This window comes from Dicentrarchus labrax, unplaced genomic scaffold (genome assembly GCF_905237075.1).
Source record: "Dicentrarchus labrax unplaced genomic scaffold, dlabrax2021, whole genome shotgun sequence".
Taxonomy (NCBI): Eukaryota; Metazoa; Chordata; class Actinopteri; family Moronidae; genus Dicentrarchus; species Dicentrarchus labrax.
Window position 1 is genome coordinate 4,581,125 of NW_026136724.1, and position 19,400 is coordinate 4,600,524.

Below are 19,400 nucleotides of genomic sequence, written 5' to 3' on the forward strand. Positions count from 1 at the left end.
TGCAGCTTGTGAAATAACTGCACAGATGAACAGTGTATGACATCGTTTGACCTGCAGGATGTTTCAACACTTAAGTCATTTATCTGAGTAGTTTACACAACCCTAATGTGAAGTGAACTGCAGGCTGTTGGCCTGATGTCAGAAATAGTGAATTATAAAAGTAGAGCAGCGGGGTGATCTTGTGGTTAGGAGGACCATCCTTAACACAGGGAGGTGACAACGTTTAAGGCATCCTTTCTCGTCAAGTCCCCTGAATCCCGGAAAGCTGTACACGACCCTGACCTATGACCTGTGTGTGTGGTAGTGTCAGATTTCCCCATGGTGGGAGGCGACTTTTATTTAGGATGGAAGAAAGTCAAGGGCTCATTTTACCATCCATTAGCGATTGAGCTGTTACTGGAATATGTTTCAATCTGTCTCTTAAATGAATTCATGTGGCAGAGGGAATTCCAGTCCCTGTTTCTGGACACAGTCTGTCACACCGCCAAGAGCTCTGTCAGTTTGATGTAGCAGTAACACAGTACAATTTTGAGGCTCACGCTTAAAACTGAAAGTTGCACAAGTAATTCTGTGGAAGGTCATGGCCACTTTCTGTTAGTCGTGACACATTTATTCTCACGTAGGCTGCAAGCTTAAATTTTTCCCTTTTCACCTCTCTTTTATCACAGTGCCTCTGAGCTTGAGGTTGGCAGGTGATGTCAGTGCAGGAACTCTGCTGATTCCAGTATCGGTTTGAGTACCTTTTATGGTTTAAAAACGGGTATGTGGTGTTGGAACCTGTGGTCAGATGTTTTCACTTTTGAAACAAAGATAACTCAGCTTTGGGAATCCCCGTACCATGCCAGTGTTAGTTTTACAGTGTAAATCCAAAACCATGTGAGGATGTAGGAGGTTATTTAATAGCTTCTGATAGATCCCCGTTTCTCACAAGACAAAAGCAAACACAGTCCTCAATGAGGCTTCTCCTCTGTACCTTCATAGTGTGTGTGTGTCAGTGTGTGTGTGTGTGTGTGAGAGAGAGAGACGTACACTGAATTACTAGTAACACTAGTAAATATGTCATCTGCAAACTTCTTTTCCCTTTTTGTACTATTATTATTGTGTGTGACAACTGAACCTAGCAGTACTTGAGTTGCTCTCTCTCTGTGTTTATTTGGAGTAGAAGGACATAATGAATCATCTGTTGCCATTATTGTGCTGCCGGATGCTAAATGATGGCTTTACTTTGTTTTGCATGTGTGTTTGTCATGTCCAATGTTGCACTCATCCTATATTTTTTCACACAGCAGTCATCTTGCAGTTCACGTTTATGATGTTATTGTTTGTGCAGCTTACTTGTTTTGCCATGCTGATACATTACTGTCATATTGTTGTCAACTTTGGGCATCCTGTGCCCTCACTCTTGTTGTTTCTAACCTGTGTCTTATCCTTCGGGTTGTGTGTGCGTGTGTGTGTCTCTGCTGGGTGCTTGTGTAGCCGGGCCAGGAAGAGAGAGAGGAGAGTTTGGTACGCCAGCCTGACTTCATTCTCACCTCCCACCAATCAGCTCTGAGCTTCCTTAGCTTCCTTTACTCCACCCATTCCCCTCAGCCAATCCACACACACCTCATATGGCAGGAGAACCAATCAAAATGCTTTGATACTGACTCAATATGTGACCAACAACTGATCATTCATTTCATCTGATTCAAGGCTCTCAACTTGACCCACGTAGTCACAAACATTCTGACTTTTCATACTGATACTTGGTTTGTCTCATTCATGTGACCATTGCAGTTCTGTTGAGGATATGAAATGGAAACTACAAATAGTGGTAAAGGTAACTTTCAGATCAGTGTACTGTGAACAGCATCAGTCAAGGTGCTTTATGTAAGGACTGACGCAGTCTAATCAGGAGGAGCAAGAAAAAGTCATTAAGATAGATTTAGATAAATGTATAAGAAAAGGTTGTCCCATCAACTTGGAGTTGTTTTTCATAACTGTCTGGCACAATGTAGTTTATCCCACTTATGATGCCTGCCTGCCAAGGACTGCAACATTCCCTTTGTTCCCTGGCCAAAGAGTGCATTATTGTAATAACCGCACAGTTTTAATGTAGCATCTTCAGAACCGTTCTAAATGAGTCCTCATGGCTGGAAGGCTACAGTCTCTCCTGTTTGTTAAAGTAAAATACTAGCTAAAAGTTTAGTTATGTTTTAACCACATTTAGAGTCTAAAAGTGTAACTGCCATTTCTGCCTCCCAAGGACTCTCAACACTGAGGAATGCTCCCCAATGTTTCCAGCCCACATTTTCTTTTTGTCAGGTACAGACATACTGAAAGAAAGTTTGAAACCTTTTGAGAAAGATGTTGCATGTTTTTTTATTTTCTCATCCTACTTCTACCACTGGAATAAATGCACAAAAATACAGATCTATAAGAGGTGGTGATGCGTTTATATACAGACATACAGATATAGACAGAACATTACAGACTGGATCTTTGACAGATTTTATTTATGATATACTGATCTTTCCAGATACAGGTCGTTGTCCAGATTAGTAACAATTCTCTTTAAGTCCCCCTATTTAGCATATTTAGCACATTTAGATACGTTACGCCATTTTATTGTGTTATAAACCATTTATTACATCTTTATATGCTGCTTATGACTGTTGTAAAAGGGGACTTAAATCGTTGCCAAGTGATTAAAACTGTGAACTTTGTGTTGGCACCACCTAAGTAAACTAACTAGATGATGACACCTTTAGTTGTTTATTACTCCAGCAAGCTTTAGAGGCCTGTAGCCTTCCAGTTATGAGAAGCCATTTAAAATAGTGATGAAGATGCTACATCCGAGCCATGTGGTTATTGATACAAATGCTTTAAACCTCTCCAGAAAACCACATCAGAACTGAATATTCTCCCCAGTAATGTAAGACAACTGCACATCTGCCCCTCATTATCAAACCTCAAAATCCAAACAATGAATCGAACCCACCTGATGATCAGATGTTGGATCACAGAATTGAACTGCTAACCGCTCGCCTATGGTTGCTGACGCTGCTGCTGCTGCTGTTGCTGCTGTAGAGAGCATGAAATAATGCTGCACCGTTCCCTCCCAGCTAGCCTACTGCACACACCGCCATACTGACTGGGTACATTTGAACCCCTTTTCAGAAACAAATTGCCAATCCAACTGGTTTGTGAAGCCTGAAAGGCCCTCTGGCAAGCTTAAAATCCACCTTGGATGTCTACTGTTGCTCAGTCCAGGTGTCCATAGTGCTTTCATGTTATTTTGTTTTCTCTATGCACAAGGTCACAGAATTGTGATAATCTGAGAAAAATATCAGGATTATCATTTTGGTCATTATTGTGTAGCTCAAATGAATATAGCCAGTGGAAAGTTTCTCATTAAAAAATTATGAAGGGGCTTAGCTGGGAAAGCATAACTGGATATTTGCTTTGTACTCATTTTGAGTAAGAATATGTCCCATATGTTTTATGTAGAGCTCATGTCCCTAAAGCATATTGTACGTGCCGCAAACTTCCTCATCTTGCGCTGCATTGCTTAGTTGTGCTGTGTTGTTGTGCTCGCACTGTATAGATTTACTTTTTTGCAGTCTAAATCATCCCTATTTCCACTCCCGGATATGCTTGTTATCTGAACCACACACAAATCAATATTTATTGGCTTTGTCTTCTATCTGGAGTACAGTAGATTTTCACTTTTACAAAGTCAATTTGGACATCTGTAATGGAGGACAGAGTTATTAGACACAGTGTAGTGCTAATCAGAGATCCTGAATGTCAACCTTCAAGAAAGACACTTTCAACCCACAAATTGCAAGCCGGATCAGATTAGTGCTTCTACAGCGTCAAACGTTGGAGATGTTCATTTTATCGCTTCACGGCCCTAAATGAAACATTCACGCAGATTGACCCTGATCGGTCTCCTTTCCCTTTGTGCTCACATCAGTGGAAAATGGCCTGCGCATGACACCTGCCATGTGTGCTGGGTTTTCTCTCTCTCATAAAGGCTCATGGACATGGTGGTGCTGGTGTTGTTTCTGCAGTAAGGTCGTTGGCATGGAGTCCTGCCCAGCTCCATTCATGTCCCGATCAGCTGGAATGGCTTGTGTTTTATTTGTGATGTACCTGCTAAGCTTCTGGGATTCTCCATTTCTCTGTGGCTGACTCACGCTGCTCTCTGGACACGCACAACTGATTAAACCACGCCGTCAGAGCCTGATTATCCGAGGAACCGCAGTTGTTCTTTGGTTTTCTCACCTCCTCTTTCAATCCCTCTTTTCTCCCCCCCCCTCTCTTAATCTATAGAGGACTATAACGTTAGGTGCTGGTGACCGGCAAGTGATCCAGACCCCCATTGATGACTCACTTCCTGTCAGTGGCAGCAGCGTGGCCCAGCTCTTCAGACAGCTTGGTACGGACAGTTACTGCATAATATGGAATTCTTTCTATTCCTGTCCCATTTCCAAGTAGCATTTTTGTGAATCGAACTAACAAATATCAGATTTTGAATGTAAAATGGGCTATATTTTATCGATTAGTAAGCCTTATAGTTTATATTCTTTCCCAACCGTTGCTACTGTTCTGTAAAAGCAGATTTCAATTTAAGTTGTTACCTTCACTTCTATCATCATGAATTTGTTCACTGCTCTGGGCTCCCTGTGATGCCTTGTCTCTGCTCTCCCTCAGGTATAATCAATGTGTTGTATCTGTTCTGCGCCGCTCTGACGGAACATAAGATCCTGTTCCTGTCCAGCAGCTACCAGAGACTAACAGATGCCTGCCGAGGACTGCTGGCCATCATGTTCCCCCTCAAATACAGGTGTGATCCCCCCTCCTTGGTCTCTCCATGTCGTGTCTTTAGATCTTTCTCTGGGTGTTTTTTTTTTTATTTCAGGACACATTTGATCTAATATCTAATGGGTTAAGCATGGAGCAACAGATTGTTGACAGCACATGGGCTTAATCCCTTCCTGTGTTTGTCCTTTTCAGCTTCACCTATGTTCCCATCCTGCCCGGGAAACTACTAGAGGTCCTGAGCACCCCCACGCCCTTCATCATCGGTGTCAATTCATTCTTTCGCTCAGAGACGCAAGAATTGGTGAGTTCTCATTGCTACTACTACAGTGTAAGAAACTAGCATGATTTTATGTTTTGTGATACTGTATCGATTCTCAGAAACACTATTTTTAATTAATAGTTTACATGCAAAAATTTGTTGCAGATTTTATGCATATGGTGGTGTGTTCTTTTATTAAATAATATATGACTTAGATGTTTTTTCAAAAAATTTACTTGTTTACAGTATCGCAATGTATCACGATATGTTGAATCCTAACCCTTGTTTTGTTTTTACGTATCTTATCGCCACATTCTTGCCAATACACAGCCCTAAATGCTGCTGTATATTTTGATAAGAGAAATGAACTCAGACGCCAGAGACACATAGAAATTTCGGAAATTGGTTGTCTCTCATGGGCCTGAAACTTTCATTGTCGTCCCGGTACCCAGTATCAGTATGGACAGGAAGAACAATTACAGCAACCACTAACTCTAGAAATGTACATATGGACATGTAAATATTGTTTTAAGACAGACTTAAAAAAATGTAACCTTACCTTTTGTTTGTGAACTGAATGTAAAAGTGCCAACTACTAAACTGGACTGCCTCTACCCAGTACTTCACTAAAAGCAGTAAGGGCATTGTTTTTACAGTATCAATACGGAAAAATAGCTTTTAAGACAGCTTTTTTTAATGTCAGATCAGGAAATGTTATCATTCGCCACCGTAGTGGTTTTATGGGAGATTGTTGGCAGTGCCTTCTGAAAGAGAGAGAGAAAAAAAAAGCTTTTCAACAGAAAACAACCAGGGATGCAGCCTGAAGCAGCAGAAAATGTTGGCACCACACAGCCGGCCAGAGGACAAAATGCCAACTACACACAACCCCGCTCCATCAACAATAAACAAACAATGTATCATTAAAAAAACCCAGCATGCACTGTTTGGAAGATAAGATCAGCTGGAACACCTGCCAGTTCCCAGCTGCGGGAAAGAAAAGCTTTATATTCAAAGCTATCTTAGTGTTAAACGTTAAATATATTGTTCCATAGTGTAATAAACCAGAATGGCAGAAAGGCCAAACTCCTCTGTGAAGAAACCCTGTTGTGTAGTGTAACTATACACTACATCCCCTCAGCTGCTCTCATATGGAGTTTTGATTACAATGGAGAGAATGTTTGATGTAAACTCTCACTGACCCATTAAGCGATGGTTCATCTGTCTTTTAATAAACTGCCCTCGCTGCCATCTGCTTATTTGCTACCTGCCTACCTTTGTAAATTCTAATACAGTACTCTTTACAAACCTTGCCAAGATAAATTATACCAATATACATGACAATAATTACTGTCTAGATGTAATGATCAAAGAAAATAATCTTGCTGTCTTATTAAATCCTGATGAGAGTGTAATGAACGCTCCTGTTAGTGATGTCTGACCGCATGCTGCTGCTGCCCAGATGGAGCAACATCACAGCGAGGCACTGTGTTTTGTGCAGCAGTCACATGCCCATTATCAATGTAAGAGCAGTGTTGAGGGTCAGAGGTTATCGTTTGGGCAGCGTTTCCTGATGTCGGCAGTGAAATGTGAATGTTTTGTTGTTTGATAGCATCCTGTAATGAGCAGCTGCTGACGGAGACGCCTCTGTCCGCATCCGCATTTGTCTTTCAGTCGCTGTAATTAGCTTGTGTATCCTGCCGCTTATCAACTGTCTCCGAAGCAGACATGAAAAGTGTGTTTGTGCGTGTGTGTGTTTTTAGTTGGACGTGATCATCGCTGACCTGGACGGCGGTACGGTGACCATCCCCGAGTGTGTCCACATCTCCCTGCTGCCTGAACCGCTCCTCCAGCAGACCCAGACTGTGCTGTCCATGGTAAGAGCTGCAGCCTTAACCCTGAACACACCCATAATAATGCACACTACTACTGGGAAATCTCATTAACATCCAGTGGGTGGTTTCTACCAAGCAATAAATTCCCCGGTGGTGCTTTATGGTTTGAGATGCCAGGAAGCTTTTCAGGGTTTGTTTTCCTCCTAGGTCTTTGGATTACTCTTTTCATGTTTAATTTTGGGTTTGGTGTCATGTGATTCATTTGATTTTTCTTTAAAGATCCCCCCAGATAGTATAATTTCTACTCCATCTGCCTCATCTATGAATATTCAAATGTTGTTCATTTCAAAAGTTTTCCTGCTGGACACAAGATGTCCATTCTCAGTGTATGTGCACTGGTGACTTCAGGTTTCTACATCACACTTGTGACTTGACTTCCTGAAATGCTCATTAAAAATCAGATTTGCTCAGATTTTCAATGAGCAAAGAGTAACTTTCCACTTTTAGCAGGTACATGTGAAAGCATCCTTCTAGAGTCAAACTCTGCACATACAGCATTCAAACGGCACACTGTAGGAACAAGAAGAACAACATATTTTTTACTGGCGGGTGTGCTTTAAGTTTTAGTTCAGAATGGCATTTTTGTGGAACTTTTGGATGTTTGTAAAATACAAGGCTGCCAACTCAGCTCGTTATGTAACCATATCACCCTCACACAAATAGTAAACAATGTCCTATCAAGTCCTGTCCCTGCACTGTACTATTGTTTTCATATCAAGCTTGTTAAATAATGCCAGCTCACATCAAGCACTTTACTGCATCCTGCAGTTCCAGCCCCTTCCAGTATGCCAGTGCCAGCCCCTTCTGAGAAATGCTTTTTATCTGTTTTAGTGTGCAAACAAGTGATTTTCCAGCTTCCTCATTCTCTTATTGATATCTGCAGAATGCATGAAATTCTTTCCTGCTTCACATTGGGATTTTTGTTATTCATTTTATTGAATGTCTCAGGTATGTGGATCACAATGGATCTGTTGCAGGAAGTTGATTCCAGTGAAGTATCCAGTAGTTCAGACTGTTAGCATACAAGATATACCCCTAACAGATTCTCAGTTTTGTTATCTTGCTGCCAACTCGCGTGCTGCAAAGTTGTAAACTGTCGACTGCACAAACTAGTAATAATGAGTGTTTTATTACAGTATACAGCGCTCAAAAAAGTATTCCTTCCTTGTAGCTTCTTCATGTTTATTCTTTTACTGTATTGAATAACAGTGGATATAATTTGGATTTTATGACACAGAGTACCAGACAAAGAGTCTACAGCATGGCTAAAACCTACTCTTTAATGTCAAAGAGGAGCCAAATCTCCATAAATACATTGACAGTTAAATTTTTAGAAGCGTTTGCATTTTGACTTCAGTCTTTTTCTGTTGATCAGTGTAAAAAAATCTTAATTAACTCACAGAAACCCAATGTATTAAAACAGTGAATCATGAAAACATTAAAGGGTTGAGTGTTTCCATTTTCTGCTACTTTACGCTTCTACTCCATTGCTATTAAGAGGGGTATATTGTGCTTTTACTCCACTGCATTTACTTTACAGCTTTAGTTACTAGTTTACGTTCCTAATGTTTTGCATAAAACTCCCATGTTAAGCTTATAAACTACATGAAATTGTTAAAGATGAAAAGATTTTTGGCTTGTAACCCCTTATGAGAAAGCAGTGTCGAGATGGGGCTTGAGCTGCAACAAGTCAATTGATCGATTAGTTATCAACCATCCAAATTCTCGGATTTCAGTTTCTTAAATATAAAGATCTTCTGGTTTCTTTAGTACTCTGCAACAGTAAACTGCATGTCTTTGAATTCTGGACAAAACAAGACATTTGAGGAGGTCACCTTGGGCTTTGGGAAGTAGTGATCAACATGTTTTACCATTTTCTGACATTTTATGGACCAATCAACGAACTGATTAATCGATAGTGAAATTAATTGTAAGTTGCAGCCCTAGTTTGGGCCCTTCATCACATTTCATACATTGTTGCTAGCAGTTCCACCAAAGAGACATTTCCCCTTTAAACTTCTCACACGGTTTCATTTCAGTAATTGTTTGCGGATCAAAGAGGTCAAATGATTCAGTATTTCACAAAAAGCGAAGACCTCAAAAAATGACCACAGAGTTTTGTAGCAGAACATTAATTATCTCACAAGCCCTCAAATTTATCTAATGATGTTTCTGTGTCACCGGATAAATCTGGCATACTTAACTCCATGTGAACTAGTTAAAAGTAGCTTGACATTGAAAGTGACATGGATAGCTACAATAAAATGCTGTTTACACATGAACAAATCTGTATTAACAGTATATTATGTAATTATGTTCTTCCACAACGGTTGCTCTTCATCAGGCTCGTGAAAAGATACAAAAAACAACTGCTTAACATAAGATTAAGCGCATACAGGCAAACATTGTTTATTTAGCTCTATATGAAATGGATGGCTTCCAGTTGTCTTGGTTGCACTACTGAGTCAGTTGTGGGAAAATCCTCCTGATGTGTGTTCTAATGCCAAGTCATCCCTTCCTGGATAGTCGGGTTTGTTTGCTGTTGTGGTTACAGTCACGTATACAACACGATGATTCACTTTACTTGATTGCACCTATAAGATGACTGATGAGTTTCTGGTAAGAAATTGATAAACTTGTCCAAATCCACAGGACAGCTTTCCCTCTGCTGGAGAGGTGATGTCAGTGAGGCAGAAGGGAGGATGTGTTTATTTGAGAGAGGCTGGAGCTGGCATCCACTGCTCTGTCTCACATATGCCAAGTGTGTATTTGGATGGAGCGAGGAGACTAAAGTTTGGGAAAGCTCTTCCCACGGACTCTCATCGTATTTGAAATATTTTGTTACTTATCAAAATAGAAGCTGAAGATACAGTCTCTGTCTGCAGACGTCAAGTAAAAAACCTACAATAAACTAGTAGTATTATTCTAATATTAATATTGCGTATCTATTTTTATTTGAGGTCACAATTAACTGTCTCAAAATGTTCAGCACGTAAGCTGCTACTCAGAACATGGGTAATAATAGGTTATCTTAATTCTTTTTATTTTGACGCATCTATAACAACACTAAATAACATTACACATTCTTATTTATCCTAAAGCACAATAATGGTGAATAGGTGCGATAAACCGGTATTGATGATAAAACTGTGCTATTTAAAACACAAAATATTGATGTGTTGATAATACACATATGATAATATCATGAAAATAATCTAGCAACTCCTAAATCATTGCTGTTTCTTTCTGTTCTTGCTTTTCATAATTCTTGTTACCGCATCCACCTTCTCACCTTTTGTTGTGTTGGATCAATAGTTTATGTTCTAGGACTCCTTCACACAATCGCATTCATCTTTATCTTCTTACATTACACTTCCCGTCATCCTTTTCACACTGACACGAGATCGAGACACTATACTTACTGCACAACCTTGTGATTGGCTTCTTTTATCTTAATTGTATCCTGTTAATTGTTTTATTATCTTAAATACGTTTTTATCTACACTGATGTCCTTTGCGCCGTATGAAAAAACAAGCCAATTAAAAGTGTCTGTTAAGGTGACTCAGTGGAAGGAAAGCAACCACAGCCACCTGTTTGATTTAATGTTGTCCTGTGAATCCTGGAAGAATGGCATTGTTTTGAATTTATAATTGCGTCATGTCTTGGAGAGACGACTGTGTCCAATAATGTCCTCCTAATTTTACTGGTAACCCTAATATAATACCCTGAAAGATCTCTAAAGCCACTTTTAGAACTACTGTTCCTACAAAAATGCGTTTAACTTTTTGTTCCTACCAACAGTTGTGTGTCAAAGTATCCTCAAGCAAGACACTGAACCTGGACCCACTGACTGGGTCAACTACTAAATACTTAAGATGACAAGGCTCAAAATAAATGTATTTTATGGTGAAATCTACTGGGGATCATCCCACATGTTGTTGTGTTTGGGACTGTTTCTGTCACTGCCTGCTCTGTGGGCTTTATGGCTTATAGCCTGGAGACTCTTGTGTGTCGTGGTCCTTGCTCCGCATTGATGGAATGAGAGCTGGAAACGAGTCGAAGAGAAGTTCACTGGGTTATGGGCCTGTGTCCTCAGCCAGCAACAGTGTGTGTATAGACAGTAGTCTGTATATCAGCCGGTCCGATCAGCGCACGTGGGAGGGACCCGACCTCCCTCGTTCAAACAAGACACAAGAAGAGGAAGCTACAAAGCTGGAAAACTGATCAGGGGGTTTGTGCAGCAGGTCTTTCACTCGTTGAATTGTGTGAAAATGTTGGCTGATGGTTTGGGTGAAGGTTGAATGATGATGCTGGAGATTGTTGGGCAGCAACATGAACCAGGGCTTAGCTGCTGTGCTCTCCTTACAGTTAGCTGAATGAATTTTTATGTAACAGGTTGAGCCTGAAGGCTGTTTCCAAGGTAGTATCTGTTGATGGTGTTTGTTGATTGGGCTCTGGATGCTGCTGCTGCTACTGTGTGTCCCTTCACACTGTAAAACATGGAAATCAAAGCTTTTGACCAAGAAGTCACATTACATCAAGATATCATTGTGATACCCATATTTACTTTTTTATAAGTTATTATATTTGTATAAAAATAAAAATAGGGTGATTCATAGTAATAGGGAGTAGTATAGCAACCCTGGCCTAAAATAGGGCTTTTAGGCCAGGGTAAAATAGGGTTTTGTCAGAAAATATTGAATAATACCTCTTATAAATTTCTATCGTCCAAGTTGACAGTCTAAAACCCAAGATATTCAGTTAACTATCATGTATGACAAAGAAAAGCATTGAATTCTCACATTTGACGAGTGGAAACTAGCAGATGTGACAAACAAAAACAATTATTAAGATATTAAAAATAGCTGCTAATTATTTTCTGTTGATTGACTAATGGTAGCAATTGGGGTTTCTGGTTAGTTCAGTGCAAAAACAATACCGGAGTTTTGCTCCAAGTGTAAAGTTAAATGAAAACATGTATCTTGTGCACTTATTTTGAAATTCATCCTTTCCTATGCTGTATTTGAGTTTGTGCTGACATGCTAAATCTAGAAATCACTATATTTAAAGACAGAAATGTTTGTAAATCTTACTGACACAGAAGGTACTGTTCAAGATTTTCACGATAAAATATTGTTTAAAAAAGAAAAAGAAATCTCTATATTAGTCTCAGGTCTGATGCAACAGGAACAAGCTGTAGCAGAAGGACTGTAGAGGGAGTTAGATAGTGATTAATGGTGGCTTCATGTATGTTGTAGGTTTTGGATCCGGAGCTAGAAGTCGCTGATCATGCCTTTCCCTCAGTGTCCACACAACCCTCCGCACTCAAGATCCAGGTAAGCAAAACACTTCTGACATGTCTCAAATTGGTTTTAATAATGTAAAATTTCTTACTATATTTCCTGTGATTAACCAAATGATAAAGTCTTCATTAGCTCCAGCTCTCTTTGTACTGCACTTTTCCTAAACGTAGCCAGTAAAGACAGCACTGTGACACATTCTGGGCACAGCAATAACATCAGGAGGCTTTTCAATAGACAGCACCAGGAATTACTGCAACCCAAGATATCGCCAGTGGAAGCTATTGGTACAGCCAAATTGCTTATTCCTTCAACCAAAGATGTTGTGGCCAGACTTTGTCCAAAGTCTGCACACTCTTATTGCTCTGATAAATGTCTAAATAGCAAGATACATTTTATTATTTATTTATCCTTGTTGGCATTAAAAGGGTGTAAAAAGGCCAAAAATGTAACTGGATCAAATCTACTGCTCCAGGATTTTCCGGAGTCTGTGTCCAGTTCAGTTCTTTTGTGTGTGTGTGTGTGTGTGTGTGTGTGTGTGTGTGTGTGTGTGTGTGTGTGTGTGTGTGTGTGTGTGTGTGTGTGTGTGTGTGTGTGTGTGTGTGTGTGTGTGTGTGTGTGTGTGTGTGTGTGTGTGTGTGTGTGTGTGTGTGTGTGTGTGTGTGTGTGTGTGTGTGTGTGTGTGTGTGTGTGTGTGTGTGTGTGTGTGTGTGTGTGTGTGTTGGCTTTAACAAGACTGTTGTGTGTATTTCAGGATAAGGAGATCCGGGGAGTTTTCCTGTGGCTGTTCGCTCGGCTCTTCCAGGGCTATCGCTGGTGTTTACACATCATCCGCATTCACCCAGAACCAGTGATCCGCTTCCATAAGGTCTGTAAACAACAAATCTCTGTCCATAAAGAGGAAGAGCGACCGCAAGAGAGAGGCTGACAGTGTGTAACTTGTGTTTCCACAGGCTGCCTTCCTGGGTCAGAGGGCGCTGACGGAGGACGACTTCCTCATGAAGGTGTTGGATGGCATGGCGTTTGCGGGCTTCGTCTCAGAGAGAGGGCCTCCTTACAGAGCCACTGACCTGTTTGATGACGTGAGTCTTTCAACTCACTGTTCTGGATTGTGCTGACTTTTCTTTTAAAGGACAGGGCAGGGTGGTTACGGACAGTTGTCACACTGCCCAGTATATCAGACCATTAACATGGGAAGTTTTGTACAGGATATGCTTGGCGTTCAAGTGGTGAGTCGTTACAACAGTGCTGCTCAGCAAAAATAGACACCAAAAGACTCCTAGTTAGAGACAGACATTTATATATGTATAAAAGTTTGGAGTTTTCTGAGCTTTCAGAAAATATTCACTTCCGAGATTGGGAATACCACAAGAACTCTTCTGTTGAACACGATTAACACGATCCCAGCACATGACTGTGCCCAAAATCACTCCCTCCTTACTATATAGTGCACAATAGTTACAATAGTCAGAATTCTGAGTGTGACATCGATGCTCTATGTAGCGCCCTAATAAATTCACACAATGGACCTGCTAACAAACCCACAATGGAACCAGTCCCATTTTATAGATGTGAAAGTTACACTGAAGCCGCAAAGTGTCCAAAATCTCCATTTACAGGTCAGCTAACTACCGAGTGTCTCGTCATGTATAGAGTAGTGGACACACCCCCAGTCAGTTCTCTTCAGTCTCTTCAGTTACAATGAAAAGAGACAGAAACGTATGAAGGGTTTTTGGCTCAGAACTGCCAAGTGCTGCTGACACTAAACATCATAATATCATGGTTCCCACGGGTCCTTGTCCTAGACATAAGCAGACAGGGGTCATTGAAAGTGCTTGAATTTATATATATTTTGCATAAATAGAAATGTATGAAGTTATTTTGATATTTTTTAGATATGAATTATTATTATTTTTACTCTTTCTTTATTTTTCTCTTTTTTTGAATTAGGGTCAGAGTAAGGGAGCTTCTGTGATTTCGTGCAAAGCCTGTTAGTTCTCATTATAAAAATTCTCAGTGTTGTAACAGAAATGAACATTGATCTTTCTCTCAGACTCTGCCGTGTTTAATTTGAGAGCAGTTGAGCCTGGAAAGTCTGGAAAATAATAATAATAATAATGATAATAATGACTGTAATGAATTAAACTGATCTCTGATTTATTTTTAGTTTTGTGTGGATGGGATCAGGTGCACGTTTTGTTTACATTCAGTGTTTCTCTTTAGGAGTGCATTTCCTCCCTCAGTAAACATTTGTGAAGCTGATTTTCTTTCAATATGCCAGAACAAATGTTCATTTATTTATTTCAGTTTGTGAAAGATAAACTGTCACTGTTTAATGTGGCTCACATATGAAAGGTTGATGCTGAAATTTGAGGTCCTTCTTTGTCCTGTTTCCCCAGCTGGTAGCCAATCATGTGGAGCGGATACGACAAGAGGAGACCTGTCCACACAAAGTCATGAACCATGTCAAGGAGCTGGCTGAGCAGCTCTTCAAAAATGTACGTTCTCTAATGAAATTTACAAAGAATATTACCCACTACTTATCCCTTATTCTGCTGCTTTCCTGTCAGTCCTGTTATGTCCCCTTTCTTTCCCTTTACTTTCATGTGAGAAACTCTCCTTCAGTTTTTTGGCCCAGTTTATGTCTTAACTTTCCTGTTTTCTCTCTCTCTCCCTTGCTCTTACCAAACTAATGGCAGGAGACACATCCCCTCTCTATCATAGCTCTGTTTTTGTTCAGTTGCGTCTTTGTTTTCTCACCACTGCTCCTCTTTATTCTCTTTCTGTCTTTCCCTCCCCTGTAGGAGAATCCCTACCCCGCTGTGGCAATGCACAAAGTCCAGCGGCCGTCAGAAAACGGCCAGAACACTGCACAGAATGAGAGGCCCTTCCCTGGGCTGGATGACGTTGCGGTGCAGCTCTTCATCGACCACGCTGCCGCAAAGCTCAAGACTGCGCCTCCTGTGGTTAAGTCGGAGCTCAAGGGCATGGTGCCATCTGGGCCCCCACTGGGTGAGCTGGGGAGAAATTGGGTTTATGTGTAAATTGGTAATTTGGTAAATTCCAGGTCTTAATAAAAATGTTTGGATCAGATTAATTTGAAATAAGAAGACAGAAAAATGTATGCAGATGTGAAGTTGTGATGTTTTAAAAGATACCCAAAAAGATAGTGGTAGACGCCTAACACCCAGATGTTAGTAAAAATCATAACACCGAGTTCGACTTCTGTACTTGCACCTCAAACTTACTGTGTGAACTTTTCACTCTGCAGTCTGTCTCACAGTGTGTGTTTAATGGGGTTGAGTTCCGTGTCACAGTGATAAATGAGTGTCTTATCGCATCTACCCCTCTCCACAGGAGACATAGTGGACAGGAACGGCAACGTGATGGCCAACAGCGCCCGCAGGCTGGAGGTGGTCAGGAACTGCATCACGTACATCTTTGAGAACAAGATGCTGGAGGCCAAGAAGGTAAGAACGACATATCTCTGGCTGACCAGACCCATTGGACAGTTGAGGAGGACAATAACAAAACGTCCTTACTGTTTGTTGTTGGTTTGGTTTTTGTGGAGTGATTTCAGCTGTTTTCATCTCCTCTGTCCAGTTAATGCCAGCTGTGTTGCGGGCACTGAAGGGTCGGGCAGCCCGGATTTGTCTGACCCAGGAGCTCAATCAGCACGTCCTACAGAACCGTGCTGTGCTGGATGACCAGCAGTTTGACTACATCGTCCGAATGATGAACTGCACCTTACAGGTGAGCCTGCAAATATAGAATCACTAAGAGTCAGTAGTATATATAAAAAACAACAACTTGAGATGATGTATTTCTTCATTGAATGGCCATGGAAAATCACAGGGGAAAGTTAAATATAGTTATATACTACTTACAACATCTTAAAGTCTAACTGGAATTAAATATAATATTTTGTTGTACTGTTCTGTACATTATGTCCTATGTAGTTTTTTGAGGAAAAAAGGGACACATCTATATTTTATATTTCTTGGTCTTAGGAAGGCACCTCTGTTTGTGCATATATCAGATAGCGTGCTATACTTTATCTGTCAACAAAGATAGAGAACTTCTTCGCATATATCCCATTAAAGCATTTCCAACGTTCCTGAGTCTACAGCTATGCTGATGCTTATGTTTGCATCAGAGTTCACTATGTATAATGTTTACCATGTTCTGCATTTTAGTTTTGCATGTAAGCATACTAACATATGCTAATTAGCACTAAAAACAAAGTACAGCTGAGGCTGACCGCTAGCATAGTTAAAAAACAACGTAAAAATGAGAAGAAGATTAGCATAAGTGATTTTGAAAATCTATCATATGAGTGCTTGTTATATATTGGACAGAATTTAAGGCACTGAGCGGTCCAAAAATGATCTCAGATGATATATTTTGAATACAGTTCTGTTTTTTGGTTTGCAAGTTGTCATATCATTCATTATCTGTTTCTGTTCAGGACTGCTCACATATAGATGAACACGGTATTGCAGCTGCCCTCCTTCCACTGGTCACAGCCTACTGCAGAGTAAGTTCACAACCAGCATCACCAAATTCAGCCTTAACCACAGCTAAGAACCCATTTAAATCCAGTGCTCCCTCGTAGTTTGAGGTTGGTGGGATGTCTTTGTCTGAACATGCAAACTCCTATTCTGGATGCTCAGACATTTAAAGTGTCTTTTCTCCCTCATAAACATCTCGTCCTGTGTTTGTCTGACAGAAACTGGGCGCAGGCATCACACAGTTTGCCTACAGCTGCGTACAGGAGCACATGGTATGGACCACCATGCAGTTCTGGGAGGCCATGTTCTACAGCGACGTCCAGAGCCACATCAGAGCTCTGTACCTGGAGACGGAGGACGGAGAGCAGCAGAACCACTCTGTGAGCACATACCCTTCACTCGATATCTTACTAGAGCAAACCAAGAAATGAATGATCTTGCACATTGTAAAAAGTTTTTGGTGAATGTTTGAAAGACATCACAGCTAGTAGACTAATGAGTCAGTCTCCCAACCTGCTGAGATGATTAATCATTGATGAACCTCCTTTGATTTGTTGTCAGGAGCAGCAGGACGGGTCGGTCAGTGGGAGGGAAATCAGCGCCTTGGACCTGGCATCAGAGCAGAACCGGCTGTGGCCGACGCTCAGCAAGGAAATGCAGGCGGAGCGCGTGCAGAAAGAGGAGAGCACGGTGTTCAGCCAGGCCATCCACTACGCCAACAGGATGAGCTACCTGCTGCTGCCATTGGACACCAGCAAGAACCGCCTGCTGAGGAGCTCCGGCCTCGGAGACGTGGAGAGCGTCAGCAACAGCTACGTCACAAACAGGTATGGACAGCTGGCAGCCATCATCGGGACTCAGACTTGATGATATTCTTGTGAAACAAAACACTTTTAGTTAAAAAATGTAGAAACATAAATGTTGAAAGCAGGTTTTTGTCTTGTAGTATTGCAGGCAGCATGGCAGAAAGCTACGACACAGAGAGCGGCTTCGAGGACGCTGAGAGCTCAGACGTGGCCAACTCTGTGGTGCGCTTCATTAACCGCTTCGTAGACAAAGTATGTAATGAGAGCGGCGTGACCAACGAGCACCTTAAGGCTCTCCACACCATGATACCAGGTATGGAGGCACCAAGACCTGCCACACTCACTGATCTCTCTGTGAACCAAACTTTATGACAAAATCTGTCACTTCTGTGCTCCTCCTTTATCTCTCTGTCTGTGTCTTTGCAGATATTGTTCAGATGCACATCGAGACGTTAGACGCAGTCCACAGGGAGAGCAAGAGGCTGCCTCCGATCCAAAAGGTAACCAATTCCTATTTTTACGTTCCACTGGACAAAGGCCACGCAGAACCCCAGCCAGTCCCGCCCACTCCCCTCTCCACCAATCCCTACAGCTCAGGCTCACAGTTTCATGACAGGTACGTCTGTCCGCCAGAGACAGAACCGTGTGACTCACGCACGCCTGAGCAGTGCATGTTGGGTGATTGCTCTCCATTGTTGTGTCCCGTTTGGTCTCCGAGGCCTGGCGGAGCTGAGTGCCTTCAGTCTGAAGGGTGCCGTTAGACCTGCGTGCAGTGTGTTGGAGAGGGACGGCGGCTAACGCTGAGTTTGATGTTTTGTCATTTCACTAAAGACTTGTGAGTGGAACATGTAGATGCACAGCTCCCCCCGGTGAGGTCTTTCTCTCTCCATCGTCTCCCTGCCTCTACTCTCACAATGTCCCGTCAGCATTTTATTGTGTAGTATGCAAGTCCTAGTGGATATGAGCTTGTGGGCTGAGCTATAACACAGAAACAATTGTGTGCAGCTATTAGGGTCTCAGCAGTTAACTGCCTACAGAGGAGACTCTGCCCTTCTTCCGCTGTGTGACTGCAGCTAGAGTGCAGACATGTGCGGCCATTAGGTGTTGTGTAACAGATTATGAAACAGGTCACCAAAGTTGTAATTCATTTCCTATCAGAGGTGGAGTTCCTTAGGAAGCTCTCCAGGCCTCACTGGGTTGACAGGAAGTGATGTAAGGGCCCAGAGGACAAAGCCAGCGTCATAATTCATACTGCTTCTATTCCGAAAAGCCTAGAGTAGCAGAGTCCTGTAACCAAGCTCTGGATCCTCTGGGACTGTTCAAAACAGTATTTTTAAAGAAATATGAAATGAACTTCCCATCACATAAACACACCCAAACCAATATTGTTATCTTTTTCTTTTTGTATATTTATCTTTCTGTTTGTAACATTGTCTCTGCCAAGATCCCACCACTCCAAACCAACTGACGTGTGTGTTACGCAACAATAATACATTCAGTAATCATTCAACATTAGCCTCTAAACATTTAACTTCTCAAACAGTGCAGCCAGTAACCTCAGCATGGTTGTGGAAGCATGAGACTCTGATGAGTGGAGTGTGTGTTTGGTCTTGAAGTATATGCATACTGTAGCTGCACAGTTACTCATGTTTTATTGTATATTACAGTTGTAGGTGCAGCATTTCATTTGTGCATTTCTTCTATGAATAATGGGAACTAGTATTGTCTGCAACACATTACTTTAGTGTATTATAGCCTTGTTATCCTGCTGGATGTCAATGTATACACAGGATTCCCACAAATGGGAAGCTTTACATAAAGA

The 19,400-nt window shown here is 41.4% G+C and overlaps 1 protein-coding gene across 7 annotated transcripts in view; it reads left to right on the top strand.

Annotated features, from left to right (window-relative positions):
- The window catches only part of sbf1 (SET binding factor 1), a 62,454-nt gene that overhangs the window by 26,996 nt on the left and 16,058 nt on the right, over window positions 1–19,400 (top strand). For 3 of the 7 annotated variants that reach the window (XM_051392718.1, XM_051392722.1, XM_051392723.1), the window contains 17 exons: window positions 1,477–1,506; window positions 4,318–4,423; window positions 4,699–4,831; window positions 5,002–5,110; window positions 6,829–6,942; window positions 12,220–12,297; window positions 13,016–13,129; window positions 13,215–13,343; window positions 14,661–14,759; window positions 15,066–15,273; window positions 15,619–15,731; window positions 15,865–16,014; window positions 16,730–16,798; window positions 16,991–17,152; window positions 17,334–17,599; window positions 17,719–17,891; window positions 18,005–18,078. In XM_051392718.1, the coding sequence (XP_051248678.1) occupies window positions 1,477–1,506; window positions 4,318–4,423; window positions 4,699–4,831; window positions 5,002–5,110; window positions 6,829–6,942; window positions 12,220–12,297; window positions 13,016–13,129; window positions 13,215–13,343; window positions 14,661–14,759; window positions 15,066–15,273; window positions 15,619–15,731; window positions 15,865–16,014; window positions 16,730–16,798; window positions 16,991–17,152; window positions 17,334–17,599; window positions 17,719–17,891; window positions 18,005–18,078 (2,127 nt within the window). The remainder of the gene's footprint in view (window positions 1–1,476; window positions 1,507–4,317; window positions 4,424–4,698; window positions 4,832–5,001; window positions 5,111–6,828; window positions 6,943–12,219; window positions 12,298–13,015; window positions 13,130–13,214; window positions 13,344–14,660; window positions 14,760–15,065; window positions 15,274–15,618; window positions 15,732–15,864; window positions 16,015–16,729; window positions 16,799–16,990; window positions 17,153–17,333; window positions 17,600–17,718; window positions 17,892–18,004; window positions 18,079–19,400) is intronic. The other 4 variants (XM_051392721.1, XM_051392724.1, XM_051392720.1 and 1 more) reach the window with 3 other exon arrangements.